Source organism: Paroedura picta, chromosome 13 (genome assembly GCF_049243985.1).
Source record: "Paroedura picta isolate Pp20150507F chromosome 13, Ppicta_v3.0, whole genome shotgun sequence".
Taxonomy (NCBI): Eukaryota; Metazoa; Chordata; class Lepidosauria; order Squamata; family Gekkonidae; genus Paroedura; species Paroedura picta.
Window position 1 is genome coordinate 9,734,144 of NC_135381.1, and position 26,493 is coordinate 9,760,636.

The 26,493-nt window shown below is 50.2% G+C and overlaps 1 protein-coding gene across 6 annotated transcripts; it reads right to left on the bottom strand.

Moving 5' to 3' along the window:
* On the bottom strand, window positions 1–25,482 carry LOC143822633 (tRNA (32-2'-O)-methyltransferase regulator THADA-like). 6 transcript variants are annotated; one of them, XM_077308010.1, is made up of 31 exons: window positions 25,271–25,482; window positions 24,770–24,947; window positions 24,312–24,398; window positions 24,104–24,131; window positions 23,013–23,161; window positions 22,534–22,656; window positions 21,522–21,642; window positions 20,906–21,048; window positions 19,945–20,029; window positions 18,961–19,097; window positions 18,441–18,638; window positions 17,275–17,983; window positions 16,620–16,772; window positions 16,082–16,191; window positions 15,040–15,200; window positions 13,795–13,961; window positions 13,192–13,377; window positions 12,099–12,244; window positions 11,847–11,990; window positions 11,256–11,360; window positions 9,998–10,198; window positions 9,440–9,590; window positions 8,306–8,552; window positions 7,323–7,556; window positions 6,426–6,651; window positions 5,356–5,562; window positions 4,884–5,116; window positions 4,103–4,279; window positions 3,561–3,836; window positions 2,223–2,428; window positions 1–1,794 (listed from the first exon to the last, which is right to left on the bottom strand). In XM_077308010.1, exons 1-31 carry the CDS (start codon window positions 25,393–25,395, stop codon window positions 1,508–1,510), a joined length of 5,700 nt encoding a protein of 1,899 aa, XP_077164125.1. In that variant the 5' UTR covers window positions 25,396–25,482; the 3' UTR covers window positions 1–1,507. The 6 variants fall into 6 exon arrangements, with proteins under 6 accessions (XP_077164125.1, XP_077164123.1, XP_077164126.1 ...); XM_077308008.1 differs by having other exon boundaries at window positions 7,323–7,559; XM_077308011.1 differs by lacking the exon at window positions 3,561–3,836 and having other exon boundaries at window positions 7,323–7,559.
* Between the last annotated feature and the right edge of the window lie 1,011 nt (window positions 25,483–26,493).

Here is a 26,493-nt window from a genome sequence, read left to right on the forward strand (position 1 = left end):
AAAAGGTTTTTAATATAACAAACATTCCAGAGAGGATTCTGTACATGCCTAGGGTGTCACCGGATAAAATCTCAATGAAAATCTGAAGCAAATCCAGAGATTCCTGCACGAACCAAATGCAGGTGGGACGGAGATCCAAACGAGTTCCAGTCAGATGAAATTCGGGAGGTTCACACTCCTCTTTGGAAGTTATTTTATGGTAGATTAATGCCCTCTGAGGGGATAACGGAAATATTGCAACTTGTGTACATCCTCAACTCCTTCATCAAGTGATGCATTGTGTAGAAACTAAAAAAAATAAAACAGGCCCCACCTGCAGATGAAGGAAAAACGACAAAGGAAATCCAGATGATGTTTCTCAAGCCCCTAAAATGTACTTATGGCTGCAGTTGGGTTTTGTACCCACTGCACAGGTGCTGCCCGCATTTGCACACGTCACTGCATTGATTCTTTGGGTGTGGCCTCTCCCAGGTGCATCCTTGCATGCACTGATAAAACTGCAGCAAACCAATTCTCACCGGATTACCTGTGCAGCTGTTATCTAGCTTGTGTGGGTGTAATGTGTTATCAGTATGCGGGAACCTGTGTGAGTCAGCGAAACACACCAAAAAAAAAATAATAACACGCACGCACTCATAACCCCGTGGTTGCAATTACATGTACATCAAGACTGCAAGATTGATCACTGCATTTGTGCAAGTTGCTAATGGCGGTGGGTGTTGTTGGGTTGCAAATAAGCAAAAGGAATCTCTCTCCTAAAATACTAGATTGGCATGCAGTGAGGCTGATGGGCAGTAGGTTCAGGATGGTCCAAAGGAAATACCACTTTACACAGAGCGATTAAAATGTGGAATCTGCGGCCAGAAGATGTTGTGAGAATAGAGCTTTAAAAGGGGATTAGATAGATCACGGAGGATGATTCTGTCAATGGCTACTAGCCATAGTGACTGAGGGGAACCTCCACATTCAGAGTCACTAAGCCTCTGGATCCCGGAGACGGGAGGCAATCTCAGGGGAAGGCCTTAGCCTCTATTGCTGGCCATCCAGAGGAACTGGCTGACCACTGTGTGAAACAGGACGCTGGACTAGATGGGACACAGACCTCTTCTTACGTCCTTATGAATGAGAAGCTCCTGCAAACTGCCCCCACCTCACTCTACAAAATTCAGAAATGAAAAACAGAACGACTGAGAATTCCTGACGCATGTTCCGCTTCGGAAACAAGACTGGGCCGTTCAGAATTCCAAAACAAAACAGGGGAGAAATCTGGACAAGAAGTTCAGAACCGCCTGCAATTAGTAACGCAGGATGTGAAACCACAAGCAACCATGGGCTGCAAAGTCTGCCGTCATTTGCAATTGGCAGATGCCAGTTACAAATGATATATCCCTGTCTGTCCATCTGTATCACAGCAGGAGGTCTAGGCAAGAAGATGCAGTGGGCGTATCTCTAAACGGAGGTGTTGTCTGTTGACCACTTCCGTGATCTCCATCGTGGTGGAAGGCTCTCAGTGATTTCCTGAAACACATTCGAGAGCCCCCCGTCTTCCCATCTGTTCCATCTCCAAGTTGACTGCTGGTCCCATCCCATGCTGAGCGAGCACCTTCTGCGTAGCCAAAATTGCACCTTTCAGCTCTTGGGAGCAGAAGTAGATTTCTTCAGTGCTGGATTCCTGTCTCCTTTCCAGCATCTCCAGCATACGGGCCGCGAGGTCAGCCTTGACAAGCAGGGCGGTGACTGCAACGTGAACCTTCGGACATCCTAGAGCCTTCAGGTGCAAGGAAGTGTCGCCCTCTGGAATGAGAGGCACACGTCAAGCACTTGTACACTCAAGTTAGCACCGGGCAGCGAGGGGAGTGCCTGGACTTGCTTGCTTGCTGTAGAAGGGATACCTATCTAAGGGAAGTGCTGTGGCTCAGGAGTACAGCATCTGCCTGGCAGGCAGAAGGTCCCTGGTTCAATGTAGACAAAGGATGACCTCTCCAGCACGGGGCGGGGAGCTGTGAATTGGGGGAAAGGGAAGTGCTTGTGGGTGAATGTTCGTTCTCTCTCTCTCTCTCTCTCTCTCTCTCTCTCTTTGGGGATCTGTGGTGGGTTGTGAATCTGGCACCTTGCAGGGGTAAAGCCATTCCAGGACTCGGCCCCTGGTTTCCCTGCTATCCTCGGAGGGGGTAGTGAGCACTTGCCGGGCAGGGGTGGGGGTGGGACAGACTGTCACCTACCTGTGCTCCACCACACCCTGCAGAGTTGTAGGCTGGTTAAGAGCCCAGGTCCCGTGGCTTTCAGCCAAGATCGAAAGGACTCCCAAAGCCTGAGAGAGGTAGATGCTTGGTCAAGCCACCGGAAGAGGAAAGGAAGCAACATTCGGGAAAAGACAGCTGGCTCTGCGTAAACGTTTGGCTCGTCTTCTTTATATAGGCTGACCGCCCTGGAAGGAAGGAGAGAAAAAGGATGATGCTAAAAAAAATGTAAAAATTATATTTAGCACGTTCGTTCTTCTGAAGCAAACTTTTCCAACCTTTTGACCATGGAGGAGCCCCTGAAATGTTTTTCAGGCTTCGAGGAACCCCAGAAGTGGTGACAGGCCCCTTTCTGAGAAGTGGGCGCGGAAGTCAGATGCGAAAGCCAGCCAATCAATCAATCAATCAATCAATCAATCAATCGATCGATCGATCGATAGAGCACTTATGGTTTTTCCATTGGGCAGAAAGAAACAACCAGGGAAGATGGCACCAGTGCCATCTAGCAATGTCCGCATCCATCCCAACTTCTGGGAGAGGCCACAGAACCCCTGGAGAGCTCTTGTAGGACATCAGGGTTCCCAAGAACCCCGGTTGGAAATCCCTGCTCTGAAGGCTTGACACTCAGGCTTCAAACCGGCTTTCACAGCCGGTTCTGGCAACCCTCACACCCCAGGAAGGAAAGCCTTTGCAAAGGGCCAATGACTCTTTTGGAAGCACCTGCATAACAACTAACACAGTTTTTAAAGAGAAACGTGCTGACGGATCAGTCCGGTGCATCAAAATGTTCTGGAACAAATTAATGTACAATGGGCCATTGAGTCCCAGCTGACTCAGGGCAAGCCCATGAAGTCCGACCTCAGGGGGTCTCCTAGGCGAGAGACAAATGGAGGTGGCTGGCCGCTGCCCTCCTTGCGTCGCAACCCCATTCTTCTTCAGGGGCCCCCAGCCACGTACTGCCCGTGGTCAATCCTGCTTGCCTTCCAAGCTCCGATGAGATGAGGCCTGTCTGGGCTATTAGGGCTGCTACGATTAATTGATTAATGAATTAACCAATGAAAAAGGGAACAAGATGAAGAAGAGCTGTTTTTTTTGTACCCCGCTTTTTTTAATGCTCTGAAGGAATCACAAAGCGGCTTACAAATCGCCTACCCTTCCTCTGACCGCGACAGACACCTTGTGCTACAGCGACTCTAGGAAAGATGAAAAGTTAAACATCTGGGGTGATTCTGCAGCTGCAACCTCCATCCCTTGTCTGCCTGCTGCTGTTCTGCATCTGCAGGAAGGATATCTGTTTTTCCCAAGACACCTCTCGCTCACCCCTGGTCCTCCAGCTCCACCAAAGCCTTGTGGAGATCAGCGTTGGGGAGATGACGCACCAAAGACGCAAAGGTTTCTGGGCAACGCCAGAACTCTTCCAGCAGGAGATGGAGAAGGCCGACCAGCCCCTTGTTGCTATGAAGCCAAGGACGACTGCCTGGAGAGGGAACCCTTGACAGAGGCTGCCCCTGCACTATGAGGCTGGCAAAGAGGGAGACTTCGAGCCGCACGTCTTGGTCCTCGTCTTGGAGCAGGGAAATGGCTGTGGCTATCAGGCTGGGGAGGCAACGAATGAGAACAAGGTTGGGTTAGTTGGTGCCAGAAAGCAGGGCGTCAAAGTGAAGGCTGTCCAGGGGTCCTGTGATGTGGAGCACTTCCATGGGCTGAGCGTGGGACTTAAACAGAACTCTTTATATCCCAAGCAGAGGGGAGTTTAAGTACAACATTCATTCTCCAGTTCAGTTCTGTAAAATAGAAATAAGGGGAACCTCACTCCTTGTGATGAGGTCAGAAAAGCGAGCTACTTGCTCACAGCTACATACCGCACAGCCATGGCACGAAGAGCTTGCCCTGCATCTTCCCGGGCTCTCTGAACCAGGCCCGTTCCTGCTGTGTTCAGTGACTTGGCCACAGCCACTCTGAGCACCTCTGAAGAAAGGGGATCGCTGTCCCTTTCTAGAACAGCACACCACCGTTCCAATACAGTAAAATCCTCAACGCTGTCAAAAGAGAAGGCAGCATTCAGGCATCGCGAACAAACATGACTGTGCAAGTGGGCTTGTTACAAGGACACGCCTGGTAAATGACAAACCATGCGCACCCCTTGCGTGGTGTGCCAAGACTGAGCGCAAAAGCTCAAGCTCTTCGACTCGCCGAAATGCGTCATGGTGTCAAACGCAGGTGGCCTTATCAAGCGGAGGTTTCTCCTAACCAGGATGAAAGGGTGGTCAGGAGTCCCAGTTACCCAAATGCCGTCAAGTGGCAATCGATATGCGGTGACCCCAGCAAGGGGTTTTCAACGGAAGAGGCTGAGCAGAGGGTGTTTGCCATGGCCTTCCTCTGCAAAGTCGTCCTTCGTGGCCTCCCCTCCAAGTACCAACCCTGCTAAGATCTAACAAGGTAGGGGTGTACTGTGCCCCTTCACCTCCCATAATCCCAATTAACAGGAAAGGAAAAATACAAAAAAACCCTCAATACGTGCATGGAAGCTAGACTAGCGATCCCCAACCTGTGGGCCGTGGACCACATGTGGTCCTTTGACTAATCTAGCTGCTAGACCATTCACCAACTTTGTCCCTGCAAGACGTACGGCAATCGACTTACCCTGCAGTCAGGAGTGAAGCCAGAACGCACAGCGCGTGACGCTGGAGGTCTGGGCTGAGCTCTCCTCTTTCCACCATAGAGAGCAGGATCCCCCTGCTCTCTGCACATGCAGGGCTCAATGGCTCCTGGGGAACAGGCAGGCACCGGCGGCTGCTGAGATGCAGAAAAGCCTCCAGAAACAACTTCAGAAACTCAGGGTCTGTCCTTCCTTTCAGCACATTCCCCAGTGTCTCCTGATACACAGGATGGAAACAAATCGTTACAGAAAGGAAGAGGCAGGGTGAAAAAATGCCTTCCCACTAGCTGAAGCTTCACTTGAGAAAACAAAACACAAAGGGGGAGAAAAGGGGGCTTCTGTAACGCCCTCCTGCCCGTGTGCTACGTTAAACCTGCACGTTGTAGGCAAGTGGTGGGATTTAAGTTCAGCCTCGGGATCTGCATGATTGTTCCTGCGTTTCAAGCCAGGTCTCACCCAGAGTGTTCGCTGCAGCTCTTGGTCGAGAAGTGGGCTTCTTCCGCCCTCTGTTTCGATCGTCCAGGTCAGGATGGCTCCTTGCAAGTCCACATGGCCGCTCTGCAGGAGCGAGCAAACTTCACGGGCTCTCTCCAGTTTTTCGAGCCTCGTGGCCTCATTGCAGAGAAAGCGGACGGAGAGCTGGCGAAATGTAACCGCGCCAACCTGGAAAAGGACCAAGGAAAGCGAGTGAGGCCCAGGGCCGTGGATCTTTCTGCACAAGCAAAACTCAAAAAAAGGACGGCAGAAGAAAGTCTGCAAAACAGAACTGAAGTCTACCGCAATGCAACCAAAGCAAGTTTGTGTATTTCTATCTCATTTTTATCACACTCCAGCTCCAAGGAACGCAGGCTGGGGCAGGTGGCTCTGTCTCTCTTTGATTCTCACAGCTACTCTGTGAGGGAGTTTAGGGTAGGAGAGGATCAATGGTCCAAGGCCACTCAGAGAGTTTGAGTCAGAGACTTGAATCTGGGTCTCTCCAGTCTTAATCCAACACTCTAACCCAGCCTTTTTCAACCTTTCAACCATGAAGGAGCCCCTGAAATAATTTTTCAGGCACCGAGGAGCCCCGGAAGTGATGTCAGCTGGCCACGACTCCCTGCCACGCCCCCTGGAAGTGACATGTCACCAGAAGTGACATCATCAACTACATTAACAGGCAAACACGAGGAGGACTGCAGAGGGAGAGACAGGAGGCGGTTTAAGGTGGGAGTAGGCACACAGGCTCCGCCCCCTCTTTGGTGCAGAAAACATGAGAGAACTCAAAGGCTGTTGACCCCCTTCAAAATTCCTCTAGGCCCCCAAGTCCAAGGCTCCCTGGTTGGGAATCCCTGCAGTATCTACACTGAATCTCTGCTGAAGTCACTCCCCACTCTGGCATGCATGGAAGTCATCAAAATCTCGCTACTCCTTCTCTGTACAACTCCTGACCCACATCTGTCTTTCAGGCCCAGTAGGAATTCTGTGTGCCAATTCCATTGGCCCTAAATGAATCATGACCGGCCACTGTCCTAAGCCAAGACAGATACCTGAATCAGAGATGAACCAGCCTTCCCTGCTGGCATGGAACAATCCAGTTCACCCTTCACAGCTTCCCAGACTCTCTGGGCAAAGTCAGAGGGACCCTTTCCAACCAGAAGAGAGGCCACCTGGAGATAGGCCAACCGAACCAGGGGACACCGCTGGACAGATGTGACCAGCCAGATATGATCTTCCAACTGTTGAGTGATGGAGAACAGTGCATCGGGAGACAGGCTGAAACAAAGGGAGCCAAGGTGTGTGAAGAAGGGTGCAAACAAAGCCCATCACCCCGGCTTAAATGTCCTTAGCCTGCCTGTTCTGGTCCACTTTTTATGCAAGCAGTGGTCTAAATACTTTCTGCAAGGCCACATGTTTGGGAACGACCTTAGGACGCTGTTAGGTAACGCTCAGCTTCTGTGTCGCCCAGAATCGGAGCATAACGTATCATGATCCGCCGTTACAGTGCAGCTAGCCTACCTGTCAGGGCTGTTGTACGAATTAATACTAGAGAAGCATTCACTACATTTGGCAAATGTTTGACTATTATTTTTATTATGTTTAACTGTGTGAATGCACACAAAAGCTTATACATGGAATAGAACTTTGTTGGCCTTAAAGGTTTCAACGGACTCAAAATTTGCAACTTTAGATGAACACGGCAGCCCACTGGAATCTAAGCGTAGCATATGCCATTATTTTCACCTTAATTACACATATTGGAATGATTTGTAAAAAAAAAAAGTGCCCCTATATTTTTAGGATCCTCAAAAGACTGCAAATCTTTACAGAAGCTATCAACAAACACACACAAATTAATATTTTTATCAGAGACTATTACTATTATTTTGCAGAGACTGGAAATGCATAAAAAAAGGAAAAAAGATAATAATTAAAAAATCACTCACCAATTCATACGCAATGCCTGGGCCAGCACAGACTCAATCTGCAACAGGTGTCCATGCAATGCATTCTGGGAAAATGTATCCTCCGGCTGCGGCAAATCCAAGGCCAGTCGTAAGAGGAGGGTCCCGTACTCCATGGGAGGAACAAGAGGCACCAGGGCTTGGGCTGCCATCGCCCGCGCAGCATAAATGGGGTTTCCTGCAAGCCGGATCAAGGGCTCCAGGAAGCCGCCGGAACTGCTGGAGAAAGAGCAATAAATGAAAAAATAAAGAAACATCCAAACTTGGATTCCGGAGAATCCTAAGACTGTATTTATTTATCATACTGTATGTGTGGAGGAGATTGTAGCGACGTTTACAATTTCCTGCCTCCGTGTCATGACCCTGGTATTCCCTGGAGGCTTCCCTTCCAAGTGCTAGCCAGTGCTTCATTCGTGATGCATGTGGCCAGGATGTTCCAGTGTTCCCCACAAGTAATCAATCAATCAATCAATCAATCAATCAATCAATCAATCAATCAATCCATCCATCCATCCATCCATCCATCCATCCATCCATCCATCCATCCATCCATCCATCCATCCATCCATCCATCCATCCATCCATCCATCCATCCATCCATCCATCCATCCATCGATCTTCGATTTATTTCCCGCCACTCTCAGAACTGTCTCATGGCGGGTTACAAACGTCCAATAAAAACCCCCAGTAAAACCCCATTAAAACGGACAACAAATACAATAAAACCCAAACAATATGGCAGTAAAAAACCCAAAGAACTCCCCCATTCCCCACCTACCTCCATCCCTGGAGGGATGGAAAGAGGGGTCAGATCATAAGACTAGCTGCTAGTCTTTCTGTGAAAGAAAACTGGAGAAAACCCTCCCAGATAACAGGATAGAGCTGACTACCTCCTCTTCCTCGCCCCTTCGTGACTCTGTCTCAGCCCTGAGACACAGGAAAGTCTCTCTGCTTTAGCTCCTTACCCGTCCTGGAAGTCTGTACTAGGCTGGAGCTTGGCCAGAAAGGTGAGGACGGCGTAAAGAGAGGGGTAGAGGTGGAACTTCCCTCCTTGGGGTTCTCCTGACGCCCCTGCAGCCAAGGAGAGCTCTCCAAGAAGGATGCCCTTCAGTTGAGGGTAGTGGCTGAAAATCGCCTCAGGGCTCACCCCATCGTGGCCATGGCTGTTGTCCCGAGTCTGGTTTTGGCCCAGCAGCCGAACTGTTAAAGCACCTGAGAGAAAAAAACAAGGTGTCTAGGCGGGAGAGAAATGCAGAAGCAGATAGATTTTTTTCAAGGCTCGGAAGGACATGGCTTGCTCCCTTTTCATTTACATTTTCACCTTGCCTGCTCTCCAAAGAGCTCCTGTTGGCATAAAAGGTTCTCCTGACCTCATTTTCCACACACAGCAAGACAGGGACTGTCATGAGGGAGGGGCAGGAGGGCCAAATGAATCATAGAATCCTAGAGTGGGAAGGGATCTGCTGGGTCATCTAGTCCAACCCCCTGCACTTTGCAGGACACTCACAACCCTATCGCTCATCCACTGTCACCTGCCACCCCCTTGAACCTTCACAAAATCAGCCTCTCCGTCAGATGGATATCCAGCCTCTGTTTAAAGATTTCCAAAGATGGAGAACCCACCACCTCCCGAGGAAGCCTGTTCCACTGAAAAACTACCCTAACTTTCAGGAACTTCTTCTGGATGTCTAGACAGAATTTCCTTTGAATTAATTTCATCCCATTGGTTCTGGTCTGTCCCTCCGTGGCAAGAGAGAACAACTCTGCTCCATCCTCTACATGGCACCCTTTTAAATACTTGAAGATGGTTGAAGCTGGTTTTTACAACCGGCTCTTTACTATCCAAGGGAGTCTCAAAGCGACCGCCTTCCCTTCCTCTCCTCACCACTGACACCCTCTGAGGTAAGTGGAGCTGAGAGAGTTCTAAGAGAACTGCTCTGCCAGAACAACCTTAAGAGAGCTGTGACTAGCCCAAGGTCACCCAGCTGGCTGCATATGGAGAAGCGGTGAATCAAACCCAGCCCACCAAATTAGAAGGCACCACTCTTAACCACAACACCACGCTGGCTCTCATTTACCAACGGGAAGGAAGCACTTACCAAAGAGCTGGATGGCAGCGTTCCTCATGCCCCAGCTAGGCGAGTCGAGTGCCTTGAGGACCAGAATCATCATGGGAGTCATGTACTGACGAAGGGCTGTCCCGAGACCAGACCCCCGGACCAGGGTTTGCAGCACGTGCACTGCTGAGACCTACAGAGGAAGGCCCGGAAGGAGACAATTGCTTTCTATGCTGCATGATCCACCTTGAATCTTGGTGAGAACAGTAGCTAAAAATACAGTAAATAAATAAGAACTGCAAACACTAGTTTTCTCTTTCTACAACAGGGGTAGTCAAACTGCGGCCCTCCAGATGTCCATGGACTACAATTCCCAGGAGCCCCCTGCCAGCAAACGCTGGCAGGGGACTCCTGGGAATTGTAGTCCATGGATATCTGGAGGGCCGCAATTTGACTACCCCTGTTCTACAATCTTAATCAACAGCTGCAAAAAAATGTCCGTGCTTGGGGGTTAAGCACCAAGGAGAGCCTCGTATCCGGGGGCAGCTCTTTGAAACACAAAACAGGCAGACACACCCCAGAACGCCTTGGCTTCCTCACCTGAGGCAAGTCCAGGGTCTGGTTCCAGTCTTGGGAGAGGGGCCTGCCGGCTAAGGCTAGCAAAGTCCGGCAGCAGTGGGCCAGCAGAGGGCGGGACTTGGAGGAGTCTTCCCCGAGCAGAATGCATAAGAAGAGCATGGGGAAACCGGCGGCTCGGCGAGTCACAGAGCTGCTCCTGGGACTGCTGAGTAACACCAAGCCCTGCAGAAACAGAACCCGAGAAGACAAGTTGGTAGCAGACAAACAGCTTGGAGCAGTGGTTAAGACCGCAGGCCTACGGTCCTAGGGATGCCAACTTGGTGTAGCAGTTAAGAGCGGCGGTTTCTAATCTGGTGAGCCGGGTTTGATTCCCTGCTCCTCCACATGCAGCCCGCTGCGGGACCTTGGGCCAGTCACAGTCCTGATAGTTCTGTCCTGACCAAGCAGTTCTGTCAGAGCAACTGGTCTTTGTACGCAGAGAGTCCCAGGTTCGATCCCCAGCATCTCCAATTGAAAAGATCATGTAGTACATGATGTAAAGCAGGGGTAGTCAACCTGTGGTCCTCCAGATGTTCATGAACTACAATTCCCATGAGCCCCAGCAGGGGCTCATGGGAATTGTAGTCCATGAACATCTGGAGGACCACAGGTTGACTACCCCTGTTGTAAAAGCTACAAGACAGAGTCAAGAATATTTTGATAGTATAACTACAATGACAAACGTTCACTCTTCCCTTCTTTGTCTCAGTTTACCAGTCAGCAAAACTGCCAGTTTTACCCCTGATCTTACACTTCAGCCGACTGTTCACCATCCTACATATTCAAATGGCATATAAATCAGCTGACGTTAAGTGGTTTTAAGAACGTCTTAGAAAGGCTCTTAATTGTATTTTAATTTATATTTTATTTTTAATTGATTTTGATGTTGTACAGCGTCCCAAGCCGGGAGGGCGGTATATAAATTAAAGAAATAACTATACATTAATTCACCTATAAGGTCCCCCTTCAATGTATCAACACATTTAATGTAAAACTGCAAAACGCCTTTCTTAATTTTTGTTGGCGACACGGCTAACTAACATGCCTTTTCCAGCTCCGGATTTTCTTGGTTCCAACGAACACGCTGGAAACATAGAGAATTGTTCCCCCCAACACTTGTGACGGAAAAAGTTATGTTTGCATTTAAATGTGCAGATGGCACGCTCAAGTCATCGTTCTTAAAATGTTCCCATCTGTCTTCAATAGAAGATTGCATATTTGCCAAGAGTCAAAATATCACCTGATCTAGTATGGTCTTCGGCACATCTTGAAGCTCTGGGTTGGGGTGGCTTAGTAACGAGGCACAGAACTTGGTGAATCCTGTACTGCAGCCCTCCACGGCACCCTAAGGTAATATGAGAATCCGTGAGTGTTGCCAGTGAATAGAATCAGGTTGTACACCGCATTAGATACATTTTAAACCAGCATATATGCATTGATTTGCATAGTTCGTCCTTCAAACTGCAGAACCGCCCCACTGATTGAAATATCCACGACTATGTACGTGACTTCACGAGCACCAGCCAATACAACCTTTCCACATCCAGCTTCTGGCGGAATATTTGTATAGCGCTCGTTCCCGTGCCTCGTAAACTACCATAGCTGAGACTCTCCGAGTGTTACAAAGAGCTTCTCCAAATAAAAGAAGAGGAGTGGTTTGACCTGCACATGTTGTAGTGAACATCTTTCTGGAATATCTGGACGCAGATGCACAGCAGGTCTCAGCGCCAGTCAAAGAGGCAGCCCCATGCGTTTGCCAGCGCCAAGGCTCAGTTAGGGAGGTCCAAGAACAGTCTGATTTCAACCCTTACCAGCAACAGGTTGGTCTTACCCAGTGTCGGCACTTCAGTAAGATCTCCTGGAACACCTTGGAGGCCGTCTTTACCACCGCGAGTGGCAGGAGAGGTTCAGATCCCACAGGGGGCGCTAGAGGCAAAATCTTCTCGGCCAGGCCCCCCAAGAGCAGCCCAATTTCCTGTGAGGGCAAAGAAGCCGGGTGTAAAACGAAGCCTTTTTCAATCCAAAATATTCCATTGGGTCCTTCTTGTGCATCATCGTTAGCCCTCAGGAGAAAAATGCTCACTTTCACGGAGACCCAGCAGCAGGTCAGGATGAGGCCGTGTTCCTCGGAAAGCAGGACGGAATCCTCATCTTCCTGTGCCGGGTCCTTCCCGAGCCGGATGAGAGAGCCGATCGCATTCCCCATGTCAGCAAACGAAGGCGCCGTGGCTGCAGCGACACCAAGCAGGAGTCAGTGAGCCAAGTTATAAAATTCATCGATTTATCCCCTGCCTTTCTGTCCACTGGGGATGCCATGCCACTTACATCAGGCTCCTCCATTTTATCCTCACAACAATCCTGCGAGGTAGGTTAGGCGGAGTGTGTGCGATTGGCCCATGGACGCCTTGTGAGTTTCCGCGGCAGAGAGGGGATTCGAACCTGGGCCTCCCAGATCCGAGTCTGACACTCTAACCACTACACCAAGCTGCACAGACAGAACAGTGTGGGGGCGGGATTCACAGGAGCTTCATGCCTCAGAAGGATGTCTCTGTCTTTGTGATGTTTCATAAGGAATGTTTTAATTAATCCACTAGAACAGAGGTTCTCAACCTTCCTAATGGCGTGGAGATCCATTGTTTGTGATGGTATAGAAATTGGTTGTTTCCCGGGGTTCCTCAGTTCAGTTCTGCCTCTTGCCCCACCATGCCCATCTTGCTCTTTTCCACTGCTCCAGACAGACAAATGCTCTATCTCGATCTACCCTGCAAGGTTGTTGTGTGGATGGTCCCTCCCTGGCCAAGCTGCTTGCCCTGCCGCGACCCCTGTGAAAGGGTTTGTTTGACCCTCAAAGGGGTCCTGACCCCCAGATTGAGAACCACTGCGCTAGAGAGATACGACCCCATTTGGGGTTGCTTGGCCCCTTCCCTAGGGTCACCAGGTTGTTGGCTGCAGCGGCGGCAGCGGCCGGCTGTGTGCGGAGGTGGCTGGCAGAGCCATGCCACCTCGATTGCTGTGCCCCTGCGCATGAGCCACCTGCATGCACATATTGCTACTGCTGCCACCAAAGTTGGGGTTGCAGTACAGGTAAGCTTGAGCAGGGGGGGAGGGGGGCTGGACTAAATGGCCTGTCTGGCTCCTTCCAACTCTAAGATTCTACGATCCTGGTCTGATCTCACCTTCTTGGCCACAGCTGGGGGTCTGTTTGCTCTGCAGCGTTCCCAGAAGCAACTGGACAGCATCACTCAGGCTCTCCACCAAGCGGCTAAGGAAAACCCGCCAGCGTTGCACATGCTGCGCTTTTGACATAGCGGCAGCCACCTCCGGCACCTCCAGCAGACACCTCCTGAGAGCCAAGACCACCCCTGCGTGGACAGAATACTCCGGTTAGCGTTCGGACAAGGGAAGGGCAGCTCTTCTCTCTCTACGCCTCCGAAAATCACGAGAGCAGTGAGCTCGTATTCTACAAGCCGAGGTTGTGCATCCTCTGCACAAATGCTGAGATGGAAAACAGCAGCTGCTATTAAGAATCAAAGCTTTTGAAGAGGGGTTTGCCCAGGAGGAAGCAGGAATAAGCCTCAGGGCTAGTGCATCCTCCCTAAGCAAGCACAGAGGAGAAGAGGAGGTTGAGAGGGGACAGGATGGCTGCCTTTTAAGTATTTGAATGGTTGCCACTTGGAGGAGGGCAGGGAAAGGTTCCTGTTGGCAGCATAGGAGAGGACCCGCAGTACTGGCTTTAAACTACATGTAGAAAAGACATGCAAGACCCTCAAGGGGCTCACCGTGTATCGGTGCCGAACGAGCCGCCTGCAACAAGTCCCTGCGAGCTCTGGAGACGTGGACCCGCAGCACGCCAAGGAGATACGTGACGAAGCTCAGGCATCGACACCCCTCCGCCCACTCTTGATTGGCCTCTGCCAAAAGGCCTTTCAGGGTACAGCTTTCTGACCTGGCAGGACAAAATGAGTTACGGCCGTGCCGATATGAATGGTAGCCAATGTCACTCGGTCCCCTGCAAGCTCACATGCAATTCTAGGCTATTTTGGGCAAAGACTGAGAGCAGAGAGGATGGAGAGGAGGTCAGAATGCCAGACCCAAATGTGGATGCTCCGTAGGGCTCTCTCATCGGGAATGTGGAATTGCCAGAAGCTGTCCTGTTCTCTCACTCGACATAGAAACCCACACTCACTTCTTGTGCTGGTTTTCTCCTCCCAAATACGGATTTGAAGAAGACGAGCTGGTTTTATATACCCCGCTTTTCACGACCTGAATGTGTCCCAACGCAGCTTGCAAACCCCTTTCCCTTCCTCTCCCCACAACAGGCGCCCTCTGAGGTCGGTGGGGCTGAGAAAACAGCCTTAAGAGTGCTGTGACTTGCCCAAGGTCACCCAGCTGGCTGCATAAGGAGCAGCGGGACATCAAACCCTGCTCTCCAGATTAGAAGCTGCTGCTCTTAATCACTGCACCAGGCTGGCTCCCCCGCCTGTCCTTGTCTTTGGACCTCCACGCAGACCTCAAACTGCCTTTTAACAAGTCATATCATTTGGTGGCTCCTGTTAGCAACAACTGCAGCTCTCCAAGGCCCCAGGCAGAGAAAGGCCTTTGCCAGTGCTGGGGACCTGAGCTACGTTGCACTGGGAAATGCCAGGGACTGAACCCAGAATCTTTTACCTGCAAGGACTAATATCTCCTGCTCACCCGAGATGGGCCTGGATGGGGTGGGAAGGGGAGGGGCCCCGGGTGGGCGTGTCCACAGCTCTGCTTCCCAACCCTATTCTGCACAATTGCGCCACTTCTGGGGTTTCTTGAAGCTTGAAGAATGTTTCAGGGGTTTCACAACAGTAAAAAAGCAGAGAAAGCCTGGTCTAAGAGAAAAACAGTGGATGCTTGGGAAACATGCAAAGGTTAGAGCCTGGTCAATGGAAGACAAACGAAAACAGTATGCATCAAAGCACACTGGAATGGGCTGCTCTGGGTCTATTTATTCCCAAAAGGCACAAGCAGCTAAGAAGCAAGCAGGATCCTACTTTTGAAGGACGGTTTTCATCAGCACGGCTCCAGCTTCTGCCTCCGGGACCCGGGGGCTGCTCAAGGCTTCTGCTGCCCGCTCAAATGCGGCCACGGCAATGGACTCTGGGAAAGCTGCTGGGAAGTGACTCACGAGTAGCTCGGATGCCAATTCGCGGATCTGCGGCAAAGTGGGAGAGAGCAGTGAAACAAGGACCAAAGTGCACCATCTTGCACATGGAACCATGTCAACACCACAGTTTTGGAGATCTCACTTGTTGGCTCCAAACTTTCCAAATATGCGAATTGAGGAAATGGTGTTTTGGTTACAAGGAGGAAAATGGTTCTTTTCTATATAGTCAAAGTGACCGCCTCTCCCATAAGGAGTTGAATGCCTTGGGCTTTGCTGAAAGTGCATTAGTATTAATTGCACAACACTCAACTGAACTGAAGTGCATTCATCGTATAATTTGTTATCTGCTAGCGGCCTACATTTTTGCATTTCTTAACACTGGCTACAGGAGCAGCGGAGGAATAATATTATCGGTGGAGACCTTAGAGTGGCAATGAACAAACAAGAGTTGTTTTGGTGCCATTTGCTGTGATTTTCTCCAGCTGGGTTTTATCTTCCTTGCAAGGAGATGCCCGTCAATCAGGGATTAAGTTACCATCATGGAAATACCACAGCTTTACATCATGAATCAATCCCATTGGGCCTCATTGCAAACTAAACCAGTTCAGAGTGAGGGTTCCCGCATCACGTTATTCTTAATCTGGATGGTTGGTGGTGTGTGTGTGCGTAGGGGGACAACAGGGTCATGAACCCTGCTCATGACCCAGAAAGGAGACATATTTTCCTTCCTGTGGTTCCCTTTACTGCTACCAGGAAGATGGACTGTTTGCCTGTTTGCACCCATGCCTATCGCCAAACACTGGGAATCCCTATCGGTAATCTGTAAAAGGGATTCCCTTACATAGCTCACACAGAACACTCCTGCTACAATAGAGAGTTACCACTGGCAGTGACATACTGGAATTGAGATGGAGTCACGGACCACCTACCTCATTCGTGCCGTCCTGCAAGCAGCTCAATAGCGTCAGCGTATTTCTTTTGGAGAAAAAATCCCAGCAGCCTTTGCTCCTGGCCCAGCTCAGCAGAGCCCCCATGTTGCCTGAAACCACACACAACAGCAGTTCCCATCACAGAGAGCTGCTGCAGGTCAGAACCGAAAATGCTGCTCTAGCCGGCTCAGATCCAAGGTTCAGAATGCTGTTATTGAACTTTGGCCAGGAGAGACTTGGGTTCAAATCCCTACTCACCTGCCCTGAGCTGACTAGGGAAGGGCAGGTTAAAAAAAATAAAACTATTATTATTATTCAATCCCTGGCATAGCCACTTAAAAGGATCTCAGGGTTGGGAAAAGACCTACGCTTCCGCATATTGCTGACTTCAAAAGGAAAGGGTGGGGAAGGAAAGGGAGACCTTCCACAGCTGCCACCCAACCCCAAGGGTGACTGCACAATCGGCGGGTGCCTGAACAGCCCGTCTCGGCCTATTCCCAGATCTGGGCTTGCAAGGGAAGATCATACGGCGACTCACGAGGAGGCTGCCCCTTCTTCCGCTCAGGGCTCCAGCTGTCCGTGCTGGTTTCCAAGATGGCGGCCAAGAGGAGGAGGGCCGACTTCCGCCTTTGGTAGTTGGACCCCGACGCCAGTGAGGAAATGCAGAGCTGCAGCAGCCACTCCACGAAATCTGCACAATGGATTAGGTTTGTAAAAGAGAGGGAAACGATGAGAACAAACATGGCCTGCAGCTTATAATTTTTAAAAGACCGGCTTACGGGGAGGGGGAGAAGTGAGGAGAGGTCAGAGGTGAAAGGTTTAGAGCAGGGGTGGCCAAACTGTGGCTTTACAGATGTCCATGGACTACAATTCCCAGGAGCCCCTGCAAGCATGGTGCACACCTCAGACCCCAGCAATTCCCTGCTGGCAGAGAAAGATCCACCATCCACCACTATCCAGTGGAAGAAAAAGATTCCTCTCACTCTTCCAGCCAAAGCCATCTGTGTGAAGCGTCCCACGGACACTTTTCCGCACACGGATCGCACAGAGCCGAAGAGCTTCTTAACAAGGGAATGTTTACCCTTGCTGGGTTTTCCTTCCCTCTGAGGAAAACCTTTGCCTGTTTTGGTCGGCTGCTTTCGCAGGGCGACTGAACGAGAGAGCCGAGAGAAAACCGCTCTCTGTCGACTCACCCACTGCTTGGACCAGGGGCCTCGGGGGATCCTCCTCGGCTGGACATGCCTTGCTTTTCGTGTGCTGCCGGAGCGTGGCCAGCGAGCTGTCCCTCAGCCTCCCCAGGGCCTTTCTGACCGAGGCTTGTAGGAACTGGCGGAACGAGGAGGAGTCGCAATTCAAGTTGAGCGGCAAGAACTCCTTCAGGAGCTGGAGCTCCGTCTCCGACAAGGCCTGGTTGGTTCTGGGGCTGGCGCACAGGAGGCTCAGGGCCGCCAGGCGGACGTTGTCCTCTTTCGCAAAGAGGCAGGAAGAGAGTCTCTCCAGGGTCTCCTGGCCCACGGGCAAGGCCCCCGTGACGGCCTTTTGGACGTTCAGCAAGGTGACCCAGGCCTGAAGCTGGGCTGGATCTCCACCCTGAAAGCCTTCAGCCAGCAAGGCGTAAGCAGCAGGGAAGAGCCGTAAGGTCCACACGAGGAGGTAGTTGGAGGTGTTGCTCTGAAGGGAGGAGCTGGGGGACGTCAAGGCCCTGGAGAGGGCCGGCAGCCAGCGAAGGGCCCACTTGTGAGCGAGCTCTTCCTCCGAGACGCCTACCCAAGGTCCCTCAGTCCAGACCTTGCGCTGCTGCCGCAAGATGGCTTTATACACATCCGAGGCAACGGGACACAGGTGGTTGGTCGAAAGACAGTTCAGGAGGTGCTGGGGCAGGTCCCTGTAGGTATCCAGAACCTTAAGAAAAAGACCCAGGATGGTTCAGAATGGATTGATGAACGAACAGGGGGGTATGTGAGCAGGCTGATTCTGTGAAGGTTCAAGGGGGTGGCAGGTAACAGTGTGAACGATAGGGTTGTGGGTGTCCTGCATGGTTCAGGGGGTTGGACTAGATGACCCATGAGGTCCCTTCCAACTCTATGATTCTATGATTCTGTGAAGGTTCAAGGGGGTGGCAGGTTACAGTGGATGAGCAATAAGGCTGTGCTAGGAATTTAGACTGACATAATTCTTAGCACCCTGGGGGGGAAACTACAGTTCCCAGAATGCAGTTCAAGTGGAAACCATGACTGCAAAATGAGTTTTAAAATAGGTGTTCAAATCTGAATGGGATTTGTCTCTAGGCATTTCTACTGGATTCAGACTTCCCCATCCCAGACACATGGATATATGTACACACACAAAGTACACTCACCGTTTCAGGTCCTAAGTAAGGGAGAATTGCACAAAGAGGAAAATATCGGCCTCTGGCCTGCCAGGGCATGAGGATGACTTTCTGGAGGAACTGTCCATAGAGGGGTCTCTCTGTGTCATCAAAACGGTCACACTCGAGACTGTAGATCTCCAGAAGATGTTGAAAGGAAGTGTGCACGAAATCTGACACTCCCTCCACCTGAACGTCAAGATGAAAAGGTAATAATAAAATACAGTGAACATAGATAACTTTACATTTCTACTTTGCTCTGGGGATGGAGTAAATACATGGGTTGGTGACTACCCCATCACCAGCCAATCAGTGCTGTGCACAATCAGATTCTGCTGCAAAATTGCAGAGGTGTATTCCTCCCTCCCTGAATTAGATACCAGTGAGAATAATGTTTTTTTAAGCACGACATGAGGCATGCACTTCCAGATCTGCTTTATTTCTTAAATTATACCACCTCTGTCAACATCTTGAGTACTAGGAGCTGTTTCACTCAACACTGCAACTTTACCAGGCTCTCTGCATTGTTCCAGAGGCACTGGGTCAGTCCCTGGAGCAGCCTGGATTTCTCTGCCAATACACGATTCTGCTTCATTTTCCAAATCTCATGCAGACTCTCTCGGAGGCGCTGAAGCCACAGGGAAAAGACTGCGGACGAGATGACAGAGTCCTTGTGAAAGGAGGACCAGCAGGGCCAATCCCCGCAAGATCAGCCCCACTAACATGTCAAGAAAAGAACTTCTAAACTTGTTATCATGCTCAATGAGCTAACAGGGTCGTCAGAGATGTGTGTGTGTATGGGGGGGGGGGAATCAGATTTTGGGAGCCCTGGGCACTCTCCAAGACACCAAATTTAGAATGACCAAAGTTGTGTGACCTTAGCCCAGTCAACCAGTCTCCTTTTCTCTCAGCCTAACCTACCTCACAGGGTTGTTGTGCATAACATGGTGGGGGAGGAGCATTTACATGACCCTGAGTTTCTTGGAAGAAAAGCCTCTGGAATAAATTTTCAGGCTTTGAGGTGCCCCGGAAGTGATGTCAAATGGTCACGCCTCCCTCCCCCTCCAGAAGCAACCTTACTGGATGTGACCTCACCACCTGCACCCTTCACCCTCCTTTTGCTCCCTCCCCCCACCTTTACTACTACTAAGATGGCTCTGCCTCATGCAGGCCGGAAAAAAGGGCAGGAGCTGAGAAGACAGCCCAGATGCCCCCTACCAAGCCGCAACTAGCTCCCACCCCCTTGATTTTTACACCCACGGCCTACCCACCGAGGCCTCTGGGCAGAGGCAGTCAGTTTCCTAGCCTGTGCCCAAGCCCTTTAAGGCAAGAGCAGAAAGGCCATAGAACCCCTCTAGAGCTCCCACAGACCACTGGGAGCCACAGACCTCTGGTTGGGAATCCCTGCTCTAGAGGCAGGGAGGATTAAAAACAGCCCTCAGGGGATAGAAATTATCCTCCCCTCTGTTCTCTCCGGCGCCAAAGTTAAGCCTACCTTGGAAACAGTAGTAAAGGCAATCCTTCTGCTCTTCCATCAGGATTAAAAGAGCTGGAAACAGCACGTCCAGCAACAGGCACCCCTGCCCAGGAGTAAGGGAGAGAAAATGAACCTGTCTCTCGTAAGCAGTCACCCCTGTAAGGAATACACCCAATTCCCAAGGCCCTACAGTTCTGCTGGAAGGAAAGGGCTGAGAGCAGACGTGCAGAGTTAAACCGGGAGAATCACAGAGCTGGGCCCTGTGGGACCACACCTATGGGAGGACACCTGGCTCAGCAGACAAATTTAAAAAAAAGATTCTCTGGACCATTGTCCACTGTGAGCAGAACACAAGTCACTTTAAATGCACTTTACAAGTAGATTTTCCTGTTCTGCACAGGAAAATCCAGCTGCCAAAGTACATCGAAAGTGCATTATCCTCTGTGTGCGGAATGAGCCCTGATCTCTGCCGCTCTATGTCGCAGAATTAGCCCTAATGGGTTGAAGTAATGGCTTTCAGACGGACATTAAGGAACACTTCCTAATGGGAAGAGCCTTGTGACATAGGAGCTGATTCTGGGATGGGAGTTTTCTCTTCGTGGCCTCTCCATCTCCATGTTATTAAGTAATAGGCGTCTCCCCACCAATTTCTCCTTGTGATTGCAGAAGAGGGGAGCACCATTTGGAACTCTCATTGCCACCCCAATCTTGCCTTCCAAGATTCTACAAGCTCGTGGAGGTCTCAACAGGACAATCCTATTCTCAACATTCTGTAGTAACTGGGGCATAGTGAGTTCTCATCAGTCCTGTTCAAGGGCAGCAAAAAATTGGGGGGAGGGGAGGAGGGAGCTAATACAAAGTCATATTTTTTTCTAATTTTTTTCGTCCCTTGCCTGTTGGGTGCCTTGTCATTCTGCTTTTATAACTGGCTCAAGCCACGTCAGTTTACAATTTTCGTACCCCTCCAGACATCCTCTACCTGTTGCTGAGTACTATCCGGGGAACAGCTCAGGATCTCCCTCCGGCAGCAGGCCAAGAAGCCCCGCATCAGCACCAGCCTCTCCAGCCCGTCTGGATTCCAAGGGCCTGAAGGCAAACTGAGCATCCCGAAATGGCCTTCGCCTGGGTATGAAAAACAAATACTTCCCATTTGGCTCAGCTCTGGTTGCACTTTTAGATGAAGCAAGTTCTAAGCCAGCCTTTCTCAACATTAAGAAACCCCCTGAAACATTCTTCAGGCTTCGAGAAACCCCAGAAGTGGCGCAATTGTGCAGAATATGGTTGGGAAGCAGAGCTGTGGACATGCCCACCTGGGGCCCCTCCCCTTCCCACCCCTTCCAGGCCCATCATTGGCCATTTCAGAAGAGGGATGGGTGGGCCAACATGACCATACATGGTTCTATCACCTAATAAATGTTGGGAAACCCTTCCAGGGCCATAAAGAAACCCCAGGGTTTCACGAAGCCCTGGTTGAGAGCACGAGCTTGCGGGGAGCGGTAGTATATAAATCTTTGTAACGGGGAATTTGCCACAGAACTCAGGGTTGCCTTCCCTCTAAACCTCCAACTTCTTCCTCTGGATCATGCAGCACTCACCAGCATTAGGCAACTGATAGAGTTCCCACACTGTTGCTGCTCCTTTATGGGGTTCAGGTGCTGTGTTGACCAGCATGCTCACAGCCGTCCCGGCCAGCATACGGGTGTCCCTGCAGGCTGCCTAAGAGCAAGGAGGGAGACGCAAATGTTCCAAACAGAACAGAAAAGCAGAAACCATCCAAGCCAGTCAAGCACAGGAAGCTGCATTACTCTCTTGGTCTGCCCAGATTAATATTATCGACTGCAGCCTTTTTCAGCCATGGAGGAACCCCTGAAATTATTTTCAGTCTGCGAGGAACCCCGGAAGTGTTATCAGCTGGCCACGCCTGCCTGCTACGCCCGCAGGAAGTGACATCATCCGGACACTCCCACCAGATGTGACCAGCGATAGGAAGGGCCAATAGGAGAACACGAAAGCGGATGCTTTAGGTCTGCTCTCTGTAGGGCCTGTAGAGCAACAGGGGAAGGGGGCTCCAGTGATGTCAGTGGCCACTGGAACTTTTGAGAAAGGCTGAGGAGCCCCTGGAGAACTCTCAGGGAACCCTGGTTGGGAATCCCTGGTCTCCTCTGACCTGCAGCAGCCCTTCAGAGGACTTTCGCATCATCTGCTCCCTGATCCTTGAAACTGGAGAGTTTGGGGATTGAACTGGGGACCTCCTGCATGACAAGCAGATGATCGACTCCGTGGCTCCATCCTCCATCCTGGTCCTGAATATTGGTGGGAATACTGTGGCTTGGGAGAACAGCATCTGCATAGCATGCAGATCATGTAATGCCTTGGCCTCTCCAGTTAAAAAGATAGGTGGGGATGTGAATCACCCCTTACCTGAGACTGGCTGCCATTCAGAGGGTGTGACACTGACCCGGAAAGACCAAGTCTAAGGCAGTTTTATACATCTGACAGGCATTCTCACCGGAGAAATGTACATGTCAGCAGATCATCAAAATAAAGAGAAGGCTACACAGCCGAACCCAACCCGGACTTAGTAGACAGGGCAGGCTAAGGATTCACCTTTCCCATGATGATGTGCACCAGAGATCCCAGAATGCTTTGCAAAGGTTCGTGCTCCCCCGTTTCCTCCCACACAAGAGGTGAGACTTCTTTTGGCATCAACTTGAAAAGCTGCAGGCAAGTCTGCGGTGGAGACAACAACAAAGAAAAGATGACATGGATGTCTTTTACTTTAAACAAAGCTTTCTCCAACAGGGTTCCATGAAACCCTCGGGTTTCTTGGTGGCTCTGGAAGGGTTGCCTGAATGGGTGGATGTTTAATATATTTTTTTAATTTGTTAAACTTTTATCAGGTGACATGACCAAATATGGTCATGTCGACCTGCCCCACCCTCCCCAAATGGCCAGTGCTGGGCAATCACTCTTTAGAACCCACACGCCATCCCGCAGCTCCCCGACGAATGAAATCCCTGATCCAAGTCATTGGATTTCAGTACATAGAAAATCCAGTATAGCTCCCAGCTGGTTTTTCTTTCTACCTTCACGGTGATGTAGCACCACTCTTCGTTCCTGGACATCTGGTCCTGTGACATCACATCAAACGTGACGACGATGCGTTTCAGCAGCAGCATCAGGTTGTTTTGCCAGTAAGAGCGCCCCAGCGTGCTCTCCTCTACAAACATGCACACTGGGAAACAAAAATAACAAAACATTTCTGCCATTTATATTTTTAAAAAATGGATAACCTGCTTTTCAACAGGAACATTTGTACAAGACACGGAACAAAAATAAAACTGAGAGGTAATCCCCGGAGTACTTGCCTGGTTTTTATTTTGAAGGTATATCATTAGCCCTGTTCTGTGTGGAGTTATCAGAGGAAAGTGGCTGCTGCAGTCCATAGGATGGCTTGGGCCATTGCACTCTGTTTTCATAGGATTCTGTTTTTACTTTCCTTTCCCTTTGGAAATTTTACTTGGCATGGTCAGTGTTAAATAATACTTCTGTGAGCTGTCTTACACATCTAACTAGCCCCAAGACAAGATAATGTCTTGACCGATAATGAAAGCCTTGGTGTACACCAACCTTGATCGATGGTGAAAGCTTTGGTGGTCGCCAACGTTGACCTATGGCGATGGCCTTGGTGGCCACCATCCTTGACCAACTGTGAAAGCCTTGATGGCCACCAACCTTGAGCAGTAATGAAAACCTTGGGTGACCACCAACCTTGACTAATGGTGAAAGCCTTGGTGGCCACCATCCTTGACTTATGGTGAAAGCTTTGTTGACCACCAACCTTGACTGATGGTGAAAACCTTGGCTGTCCACCAACCTTGACCAATGGTGAAAGCCTTTATGGCCACCAACTTGACTGATGATGAAAGCCTTGGTGGCCACCAACCGGGACCAATGTCTGCTACTAATGTTTTAATGTACAAGAACCAATGAAAACATGTATTCACTGATGTCCTACAGCCCTCTCGCAGGCTGTACATCCCTGAAGACATATCAGAGAAGTAGAAAGCTTCTGTTGTCTTCCCATTGAGACACAGCAATACCGTGGCACCCAAACAGGAAAATCTGAAAGTTGTTCCTACAAAATGGGAAATGAAGATAACGTTTGGAGACTAACCTGTCTGAAGACTGCTGGGAGACAGTGCCTAAAGGGTGAAGGAAACAGATATCTTAGGAAAGCAACAAGCTGAAAAACTAATATTCCTGGGGGTTCTAACAGGGCATTAACTGTGAGATACTTCCTGAGATGCATAGCGCATTAAGATGGTAACTCTGCTGCCTTGGTCTAGCTAAGAGCTGTCTCACAGTGACCGCTTTTCCCTTACCTCTATGCGCTCATCAAGGCTGCCCATGAATTGGCCTAGTTGTTCCGAGACCAGCGACTCATCACCTTCGGACAATTTTGCCACCAGCTAAGGGGAGGAGAGAACGAACCTTCTGAAACGTAGCTTGAAAGATTTTCCCAATTAGATGGATGTTTACAATGTTAAATATGACTAGAAAAAGGTCATCATTTAGGGGCAGAGGATAATCTTTGTATGCAGAAGATTCTGGGTTGAAACCCCCTGAAAGAGGATCCACGGTTGAAGAGCTCCTGGTTTAGATGAAATTTTTAATCCAACCCAGCATCCAAACACGAATGCTTTTACAAACTGGGTTTGCTACCTTCCCCCGGCCAGGACCACTAAAGCCCCCAGGTCAACGATTAACTTCAAACAACTGAGAAGATTCCCCTTTGAGCACCTCTGTGAGGAGCTACAGCAGAAATCCAGAGTTCAAGCACCTTCTCCAGGCGAAGGAAAGAGCTGGAACTGTTTGTCGTCTCCATCTGCAAAGCGAGGACACAGCGCACCAGGGGGAGAACGTGACTGCGGTCGAGGGCCCATAATCCTTTGCTCACTGATGACAAGAGCTGGTACGCCTCCTCCAGGTTTTTATCTTTACACCTCTTCACAGAACCACTGAAAAACAGGAGAATCCACCGTGATTAGGCTGGAGTTTATTGAAATGTCCACAAACAAGGCACTAAGGCACTTCCCATAACACTTCTCCCCAGGCCTCTTGCATTTAAAGGTATACCACCTCTGAGCATGGAGGTTCTATTTAGCTATGGTGGCTAATCACCATTCTCTTTTCAAGCAATCTAAGCTTCCCTTCTAAGTCCCCCCGGGCTGCCCACCGCCTTGAATCCCGGGATTAAAGAGAAAAGATTCCAGGTGACCTCTTTCACTGGGGATTTCGCTGCGCAAACCCGCCATTGAGCAGATGTATGTGAAGCACTTACCTTGCAAATTGCTTGAGTTTCTCCAAGACAAGGAGCAAACCTTGGAAGACCTCCCCCAGCCCTTCTCTCTGACCCATTGCTGTGTACAATGCACAGCATTGCAGGACCTCCTCCTCAGCACCCATGGCTCGCGAGAGCACCCTCCAGCCCAGGGCAAAAAGAGAGAGCCCGGGGCTCTTTGCACGTTTCAAATCAAAACCCAGCTGCTGCCATAGAGCGTGAGCCAGAAGGCAAGAGAGGTCAGGCGAGCGGCGCGCCTTCCTGAGAGGTACGCCAGCGCCATCTAGTGCTTTGCAGCGGAAGTCCCGCGCGAACTTCTCCACGCCGTTTAGCTGGCTGAACAAAATTTGAGTCCAAAGGCATCTTTAAGACCAGCAAAGATTTGTTACAGCCGTGAGCTTTCGTGGGCAGGCATTCTTCCTCAGGCAATGGGACAAGGATCACAAGAGTACAGATAGAAGGCGAAAGTAAATTAGTAGCAGATTAGTAAATTCTGGCATAATATCCAAATTATGCAGTATGATAATTCTTTGCTTTAAAAGGTTAGCAGTCTTTTGGGTTCGGTTGTAGTGGACAAAAATAATGGAGAAATAAAAATGTCAAGATTAGGAATTAGTGGCAGACACACCCTATTTCCCGTCCCTTTCCTTATCCCCTAGCGCTGGTGTAGTCAAACTGCAGCCCTCCGGATGTCCATGGACTACAATTCCCAGGAGCCCCTGCCAGCATTCGCATAAACAAACAAACAAATAAAGATTGAACATTATGTGGATCAGGGGTAGTCAAACTGCGGCCCTCCAGATGTCCATGGACTACAATTCCCAGGAGCCCCCTGCCAGCGTTCGCTGGCAGGGGGCTCCTGGGAATTGTAGTCCATGGACATCTGGAGGGCCACAGTTTGACTACCCCTGATGTGGATTGATCCCGTCTGCCGGATCCGGTCAGTTTAAAGTGAAATTGACCAATACTGGCAGGAAGATCTATAGTGTGGCTCTTGTATATAAATCGGGGTTGATTGTGGGTTCTTCAGCTCAGTTTTGACCCACGCACCATCGTGCTGAGTTCACAAGAAAGAGTTGCTTGAACTCCGCCCCCACGGATCTAACACGGGTCCTATTGTGCCCCACTTTTTACTACTCAAAGGAGGCTCAAAGCAGCTTACAATCGCCTGCCCTTCCTCTCCCCACAACGCACACCCTGTGAGGTCGGTGGGGCTGAGAGAG